The sequence below is a fragment of the Parasteatoda tepidariorum genome, chromosome 5, assembly GCF_043381705.1.
Source record: "Parasteatoda tepidariorum isolate YZ-2023 chromosome 5, CAS_Ptep_4.0, whole genome shotgun sequence".
Taxonomy (NCBI): Eukaryota; Metazoa; Arthropoda; class Arachnida; order Araneae; family Theridiidae; genus Parasteatoda; species Parasteatoda tepidariorum.
In genome coordinates, this window is record NC_092208.1 from 3755711 (window position 1) to 3765560 (window position 9850).

The following is a 9850-nucleotide window of genomic DNA, read 5'->3' on the forward strand; positions in this document are numbered from 1 at the left end:
AAAAGTAACGAAGTACAAGTAAAAGTACTAAATTTGAAAAGTAACGAAGTACAAGTAAAAGTACTAAATTTAAAAAGTAACGAAGTACAAGTAAAAGTACCAAATTTAAAAAGTAACGAAAGTACAAGTAAAAGTACTAAATTTAAAAAGTAACGAAAGTACAAGTAAAAGTACTAAATTTAAAAAGTAACGAAAGTACAAGTAAAAGTACGTACTTTTTACTTGTACCGGCGGTACAAGTAACGAAAGTAAAAGTACTGCCATATATGATAGTATACGAATAATACGAGACGAAAGCGACGAAGAGAGCTTACGAATGCTTCGGAATCTCGTATTCAATTCAAGAATATCTAGAACTATGCTCGTTGGGCGGAGTGTTGCTAATATTTTTCTGTAAATCATTGCTCGCCATCAGCGGTCACAAGTAATCATGGAGGTAATCGCTACTTTTTTTTCGTAGTTTGTATTGTAGTGTGCTATTTGTTTCAATTCCTACTATTTTATTTCACACTCTCCCTATATCTTGCTCAATCGTTCATAAAATACTTTTTATATTCATCCACTCAAGTTCAAATACATTTTTTTTTTAATTTGTAGTGGATAGCACTTGATGCTAATACAGTTTTTTCAAACATTAATTCATTAATTAATATTGAATTAATAAAATTGAAGAAAAAAATGTAATTATTTAATAAAAAGTAACTAAAATAAAAAATTTCTTTGTTGACCTAAGTAGGAATTAACTTTAAAACTTTTTTTTTTTTAATATTACTTGTTCGATTACATTTATTTCCGTTTGATACGTTGCAGCAATAAGGGAGATGATATAAGCATGAGATAAACTACCGAAAATCCCCCCCCCCCCCCNCCCCCCCCCCCTCCCAACAACAGTCTGTGTCGATAAAACAGATTAATAAGCGGTAGCAAGCTGTCTGTTATCATCCAACTACTTTCTCGCGGAACTTACATGTACCATAACATGAAATACCACAATGTTACTTCAGGTTCATTCTTATATTACACTCCCACCTCTATTTAACGAAGTCGCAAAATCCCGATAATAAGTTCGTTATATGGAAAATTCGTTAAATAGAAAATCACTTTTTGAAATACTTAAACATCACAAAAACTGGTTTTAAATTCATAAACACTAGGTATAATTAAAATAGCAATTGATACACCTTTATCTCGTAAACTAGTATCTACTATTCATTTTATAAATCTTATCCCTAAAAGAAATCTGTATGGAAAGCAAGAATGTAGCAAAACTTTATCCAGTGTTACACTATCATGCTGCATACATTTTCAACTAAAAAAAAAAAAGCTAAATCTATGTATAAAATTATAGCTGCTTTTATTATAACAGTAATTTTAAACATACATTACCACATGCGTTCTTAAGTTTAATGACTACTGAAAAATCGGTTAGTTTTGTCTGAGTCTGTCTTGCAAACAAAAAGGGAAAAGGACTTGACTGCTTTCTCTAAAAATTAAGTGGCCTCGAAAATCAATTTAAGTTTATTTCCCCCATACAGTTCGTTAACAAATTTGAAATGTTCTGAAATATTTTGGGAAATAGGGAGAGTGGATCTCAAAGAAAAGTTCGTTAAATAAAAAATTCACTTCGTTATTTGGAAGTTATTTTACGAAGAAGTTTTCCAAAATGTTCTTAGTTCCTCGAAAAAAATCGCAAAATGGAAGTTAGTTAAATAGAAGTCCGATCGGGAAGTCCGTTTTAGGAGTTATCAAAAATTAACCGCAATCTATTCCTCAAATGCGATAAAGCACTANCAAAAATATCCCTTATTTTACGAGTTTAATTTTTTAATTCGCAGAAAGCAGCACAACTATGGTATCTCTGATGATAGAGAAAAGATATATTTGTTCCAGTTTCCTTTACATGGTCTTATTTTTAACAAGTTTGGTGAAGAACATAAAAAATAGGATAAAATACATCGAAAAAATTTATTTCTGGGAATAGAACAAATAAGGAGAAAAAATATTGCTGAATCTGTTCTTGTCTAGACTAAATATTGGAAAGAAATCTATCTTGTACTTCATACAAAAAATAATATTTTCAACAGAAGAGAATGTGGTTGAATGGTTACTAGTAGAGGAAACAAATTAGAAGGAAGGATTTCAACATTTTTTCCTTAGCTCAGAAAAAAAATGAAAGTTAGCGATTTGTTTCAAGAAAATTCTTCCACTAAACAAAAATAACATTAGTTAAAGGCTGTTGCAGTATTTATTGAACATAGTCCACTCATTTAGCAATTTTTTAGATGGCGTTTGCTGTTTTTTTATAAATTTATAAAATAATTTATATTTTATCACTTGCGCTAAACTTTTTTTTATTTTATTTTATAACCAGCGTTGAACAACATACACAATTCCGACTATCAATTTTCAACATTGTAACCTCGTCATTTTAAAGTCAACCAAGAAGACAAGGGAACTTCTGGATCAATAATTGGGATAAACTAGCCTTCGTTAAAGACTTTTTGATGGCATTGACCCGTATTTCCGTTAGATGGAGCTACTGAGGTTAACTAGGTGGCGCAAGGGATTCTAACCCGTAATCTATCTACCACTAAGGATAATTTACTTCAGCACTGTGTTCAGTGCGATCCGGTAGCATAATTTTTATCTACCAGCCTTTGCTGTGATTTGAACCTGTGTCACCTCAATGGGAGGCGAATGCTCTGTCCCTTGAGCCACTGCAATTCCATTTCTCAATTTAGTGTTTTTAAAATAAAGTAGTCGTCTATTGGTTCACGATTGTCTTTACGGAATAATTTATTTATAAGATCAGGAGGTCCGCTAAAAGAAAATCGAGTAGGGTTGCGTCGAAAATTGGGAACCGCTCAGTTAAGAGGTTCCCAATTTTCGAGTTTGGTTTGACCTCTTCTTATTGTTCTGTTTCATTATTAAAGAAAAAAAAGAAAACCTCCCTTGAATGTTAGTGGGTCATAGCTGCCAACTCTACTGGATTTTGTTAGTTTCTCCTGATTTACTGGTTAAATAAAAATTGCCCTGGTTTTTGTACATTTTAGAAAATTCCCTAAAATTCAGTTTTATTTATTATTATTTTTTTTTATAACCGTCGTTGAACAACACCGTCCCAATTTCGGTTTTACGACTACTAATGTTCAACTCCGTAGCCTTGTAAGTTTGAACCAATCCAGAAGACGAGGAAACTTCTGGATCAGTATCCCCAGAGGTATTGATTTGTTATGAAGTTAGTCTTCTAAAAAAAAAATCCCTATTGAAATAGAATTTTTGTGCAGATTATTGCTTGCTTGAATATTTAAATAAGTGTCACTAAATCGCCTCATTTATGAAATTCAGTTTACTCTTTGATGAATTAGAGGTCTATTACTATTCAAAATTATGAATAAACTTACTACATAACATTTCAAGGTCATTTAATGTGAAATCATAGCTGGAAAATATTGCAATTTTTCTATTATAATGACTATAAAAATCCTTAAAATTCCATACGTGTAAAATATTTAGTATATTTTGCAACAATTATGAAATTTACATTATTTCGCAAAATCTGCTAGATTTTTTCCAGTTCGTGTTGGCAGCTATGGTGGCTACATCATAATTTATTTTATTTTATTTTTTTAAGTGAAGATATGAAAAATCGATTTTAATACAATATAAAAAGCATTTAAATCGATAGTGTTGCGCAAAATAGAACTGCATTTATATGTTTATTTGTTTTATTAATGTTTGCTTTTTATCTTTCATTATTTACAAATACAAGATAAGTTCAAGATAATTTGCGATACTTAAACCTCCTAATTTCATAGCTTTCTAAATAATACTGATTTTCTGTGACATTTCGGTTTCGCGCTCTTTCCCTTCCTGCGTTTTTCCTCATCAAAGTCTTCCCTCTCTCGGGACTATGAGGATTATTTTAAAGTATCTTTTTAAGTCTTCTCTAATCTCGGAACCTCGAAAGAGAGGGATTATAATTGAATAATTGATCGTCTACACCCCTCTCCCCTTTCCCTTTTCAAACTATCGCTTCTTTAGTTCTTTAAAAATGATCTGGTCTTGTGTTGAATTTATCAGTAATCTGATCACGAAACTACATCTTTTTGAACGAGACGAGTAACATCGTCTGCTGATTCCCGCTTGCAAATATCGTTTTCATTTTTCTATCGCTCTCTGTTACATATGAGATTTTGAAAACGATATTCCAAAAATTATTTTACCTAATGGTATATCTTCCACTTTATTTGTGAATTACCATTGTTAGAAATTATAAATGTTCGAAATTGACTTTTTTAAATTCTTGAGAAAATATTAAAGTAAACACTTTTCTGTTAGTTTATGATATTACATTTGTTCGATGAAAACGATTTTCTTTTTTGAACTGACTTCCCAAAAACACGTTTTTATATGAAGCCACCGAACGCTTAAAGTGAAGAGAATTGTTAAAGCTTTTTTTTTATTTTTCGTTATATATACATCGCATTTCCATTTTTCGGGTAAGTATTACAGTCGTTCCCACTTAATAGCATATCGAATAACCCTTCTTATACGAATAAAATTTAACGGAACTAAATCATTTTCTATGAAACTAATGTTAAACTATTCCTGTTTAAATGGATATTTATTGTTTTCTGTCCCCGCCTAATTGCATAAAGAACAGGGGCTGAAATGGAAGGGAAAAAAAAATTTTTTTTTTGTTGAGAAATGTTTCAAAAGCCAGAATGGAATTTCCTTTTTTCAGTTAAGATAGTTGGTCACTTCAATAGGGACTTCTTGTTCATTAGTTGGTCTGAACAAGTGTTAGGGGTAAAGTTGAAAAAATAATCAAATCTTGCTGCCTCTTTGACTTACTTAGAGGGTTTTACCCCTCTTTGACTTACTTCACTCTCACATCATTTAGAATCTATAAAAAAGGGGTAGAGTTATTTGTCTTGTGGTCAAGGCTTGTGGTCCCCTCCTGCTGCTCTATTAGCTTTGATAAGAAAAAGTTTAAAAAATAGCACACTAGTGTACAATGTGTCTTTCTCTTAAGTAGAAAAATAATTGCTTAACCCAATGAATAACTCTGAGTTGGTTGTAAGTTGAGCGCAAAAGGAAATAATTTGAAATTGGAAAAAAGGAATGAATCTTGTAAACAAGGCATTTCAAAAACTCCCAAACTAAAATAGCGCATTAATTTGAAATTTCGAGGATTATGAAGAGAAAAAAATAAGTAAAAATAAAAATTCTGAAAGGAATACACTAGTAATGAAAGTCTTAGTAGGCACTGAAAAGGAAAATCTAATTTTATTAAATTGGCAAATAAAACGGGTATGAAATATTGAATATTGCACTCCCCTTTTAATCGAATAACCCGCATTAATTGCATAGATTTGGCTGCAACCGATGGTATTCTTTTAAGCGGGGTTTGACTATTTTCAAAATTACTGTTTCCGTTTTCGCATTTTGAATTTCATACTTTGATAACTTCTATTTTTGTACTTATTTTAAACAAATAAATAAATACTTCAATTATTAGAAAAAAGAATATTCCAGAAAAAAGAACCAGTGTTTAATGGAATGCTTGTGATTGTTCTAGGTTATATGCAGAGTTGTGTTTGCATATAATAAATAACTTCACACAAATTGAAATAGTTTTAATGAGATGTTAAAGATCTTGCACGGATTTCTCTTCCAGCAGTTCTTCAGACTGAAAAATTTTTCAAGTAGAATTTCGAACTAAATTTAGGGAAGTATACCCTCAATTCATTTTCTGAAGATACAATACCCTTTTCAAATCTATGAAATCACACTCCCTTGGTTGGAATCTCCTGAATTAAATAAACTACCGTAATTTTCAAATTATAGAGTTTCTAAGGTTGCAAATGCATTTTAACGAAATTATTATTTCAGTCGGACCCCGATTTAACGAATTTATAGTGACCGAAAATATTATTCGCTAAATCGGAGATAATTCGTAATATCCGGAGCAAAATAAAAAAATTGACTAACCTTATAAAATATTCGAACAGTTCTAATCAGCAAATACACAAAATAAATAGAAATCTCACACTTTTTATTCAGGAATTTAAAATACAACGAATGATTACGCGCTGATTAATTTGAAATTTTACAGCTTGGAAGTTTGCTTATTTTCTTGGATTTCTTACTTTTAAAAGAGTTCTTTTTCGACGTCATGAAGAGAAGAAATTGACATTTTGCTGCATAAGGTATGTTTTCACTGGAGATTCATTATCATCGACTTCTGTGTCAGCTTCCTATAAATGTACTTCATTAACTTCATAAAATTTGTTAAATCGCGAAATTCGGTAAATAGGGATTCGTTAAACCGGGATTCGAATCTATTTCAAAATAACAGTTCAAGTTGTACCCACATATTTAATACAATATTGTCTAGTTGCTTATTTTTCCAACACGTGAAATAATCTTTTAAAATGAATGAGTATTTAAATTAATATATATTTTTGCTTTTCTGCAGCGTGCATTCGATGCTCTGTGCCACAGTACTCATCTATTCAATCGTCGCCTGGTGCTGGAATGGGCCAATCCTGACACGGACAATGTGTCTGAATTGAGAGAAAAGACTGCCAATCAGTACTTCGAAAGTAAGTATAGAACATCTTTCAATTATTGGGACAAAGGAGATGGATTGGATGACAAAGGAGAGGATGAGTGTGAGCAATGCTCACATCATTTTCAACAACAACAAATTTAAAATGAAAGTAAAATGTAATGAAAAGTTTTGGGAAAAAGTACACTTCAATGTAGAAGTCAGATAAACTACATTTTTCCAAGGTGTGTAGCGTTTTTAAAAAGTGCTCAAAAATGCTTATTTTTGATTTTCGTTTTTTAAAAATCCTTAAAGGTGCTTTTTTCCATTGGGTGTTTTTAAAAAGTGCTTCATTTTCCTTTTTCGAAAATGAAATTTTTTTCTTCTTTACCATGTCGATTTGTATTATGCGAAAGCGTGCTTTTCACATTGTTCTATGCAACATTTTCACAATTCATTCAACCACAATCTATTTTCGCTTACATTCGGTCCATAGCCTATGAAAGCGCCAATTATTTTACATGTTTGATTAAATGCTTGCGAGTCGGCATGTGCATCTACTGAGCAAGATTCGGTGAGATTCTTGCAATCTCATGTGCAACTCTGCTGCATTTTGCAAGATATTCTCAATTTTAGGCTTCATTTCCAACCGTCTGATATTCAACCGAGAAAACCTCTAGATTTTTTTATGCCTAATATAATCAAGAAAAGAGTTCTTTGTCAGAAACTGGTTATTTTTATCATGATCATGTGAAGTCTTTGAAAATTATTTTGCATTTTGTTAGCGCATGTAGTGCTTAAAAATATTTTTTGAGTGATTAAAGAGTAGATACTTAAAAGGTGCTTATTTTTTGTTGAAAGATTTGGCTACGCACCTTGGTGATTCTTGATAGCCCAACATCATTTGATGCTCACCATCATCCATCATTTTCCATTATGCGTTCGTAGTTTTTGATATGACAACAAACTTCCATAATGGAAAATGCTTCTTTAATGTTAGGATGGTTAACCATCAAGGGAAGTTTGATTCTCATGGGCCAACAATCCATGATGGTCCCAACCATACATTTCTATAATGGTTTAATGGAAATTATTGTTGATTCAGCAGAAATATACCGTCAAAAAAAAAAAAAAATTATGGTGGCTCATCATAAATTAGTCCTAATTCCTACATTGGGATGCTGATAGTTCATGATAGTTACATTTGATTTCTAAGAAACTGTGATGAAAATTCGTAGTGGTTTAACATGAACAAACCATCGGAAAAGTTGCTATTTTTATGTTGAACCATCATAAATCGGTCCGAATTCCTACATTGGAGTGATGGTTACTTATGTTGGTTACCATCAAAAAATGTAATGGTTCACGATGGAATTATTGATCGTCAAGATCAAGATTATGTTGGTCCATCAATCGAAAACCATCAAAGATTTTGACTTCTTATAAGCAGGGTTGACAGAAATCATGACTTAAAAAAAAAGTAGAAATTTTTTTTTTTTGAATCAGATTTTTTTTTTTTTTTTTGCATTTACCAACCAAAGCAATTAATAAAATGTTTTAATAATACTTAGAAACAATATTGTAGCTAAAATAATTAATATTTTTTCTATAATAATTAAAATTATTATTTACTTATTGAAAAAAAAACTATTCTTTTTATAAATAAAATCATGGTTATGTTGGATAAATAGAATCCTTTTTCAAGCTAATGGCCAATATTTGAATGACGCCGTTCTAACCATATATGTTCCTTTCTTATATTAGTTTCTAGAAAATGTTTAAAAATCAAAATTATTAAGACGTGGAAATATCGGGTTCTTAAGCAAAAAGAATCAGCATCGCATTTAAAGTCAATTATTATATTTTTAAACACCTTCTACAATAATTCTAATTCTACAGTTACTGCTTGTGAAACTTTTATTGCATTATGGTCAAAATTACTTATGTTAAATCAACTAAGATTATGAGTTTTTTAAAAAAATTCGTACATCACGAAGCTAAGTATCTATAGCAACGGTCAGTGAGTACCACTTTGATCAGCTTGCGCAATATCGATACTGCTCTACCCACGGTTCGTACGGGCACGCGTTTATCGTTTTCACGTGATTTGGAAGTTGCACATTAGGATTCGTATTCAGGCGTTTTAGGATTACACATCGAAATTCATAATCACTCAATTTGAAAATATGGCATACTGATTCATAAGAAATGAAACATACTGCTTTTTAAAAATCTCACATCGTGATTCTTATTCACCTCATTTTAAAATCAAACACCGTTGACTCGTATTTACGCAATTTAAAAAATCAAACACCACGATTTGTATTCACGCAAATTTTAAAATCATTCATCTTGATTCGTATTTGCATGATTTAAAATGAAAACAGCATGATTTGTAGATAAATAAAAACGTCGATCGACATAAAAATCAAACATTGTACTCTGTATTCACGCGATTTAAAAAAAAAAAAACTTATTGTGATTCGTATTTACGTGATTGTAAATTCCCACTTCCTGATACGCATTCACGCTATTTTTAAATTACTCATCTTGACTCATAATTGCGTGGTTTAAAGGCAAAATAACGTCATTTGTAAATAAATAAAGCAATATGCTCGATTTCTAAAATCGAACAGCATGATCAGTATTCACGTGATTGAAAATTCCCACTTCATGATTTGTATTCGCGTAATTTTAAAAATCAAACATCGCGATTCGTAATCACGCGATTTTAAAAATCAAATACAGTTGATTCGTTTTAAGCTATTTTAAAACCACACATCGTGATTTGTGATCGATTTAAAAAATCAAACACCGCGATTCGTAATCACGCGATTTAAAAATTAAATATCGTGATCGGCACGCAAGCGTTTTAAAAGTATCTAATCGTATTTAATATTCTCTGGATTACAAAATTCTCATTTCAAGATTCGTTATGACGCAACTATCTTTCTCGATGAAAGGATGGACAAAAATTGAAGCCAACAATTAGCCCAAAAGGCGTTTTTATTTCGAATAAACCTTCACATTGATAAATGACGCTCCCAGGGAGAATGAAACTAAAGAATGTCGTAGTTTGTCAAACGAGTCACATACAGGACTAATGATGTGTGCAGAAATAGGATATGTTATGGGAAGTGTGAAATGGTATGTTTTCCGGAAAAATAACGCGGAAGAACTTGATTGCGGAGGTGTACTTAGAGCAAGCTTGCTGACGGGGACAGATTTGTTGTTAAATCATTAAAATAACTAACTATAACACATAAAAATACTTACATAATATATATATATATA

General features: G+C 31.2%; 1 protein-coding gene across 1 annotated transcript in view; it reads left to right on the top strand.

The window, feature by feature from the left end:
- Positions 1-9850, top strand: part of LOC107438266 (probable RNA-binding protein 19) — a gene marked incomplete in the record, with an annotated part of 97779 nt that overhangs the window by 61617 nt on the left and 26312 nt on the right. The window contains 1 exon segment of the mRNA XM_071180874.1: positions 6485-6611. Coding sequence (XP_071036975.1) covers positions 6485-6611 — 127 coding nt within the window.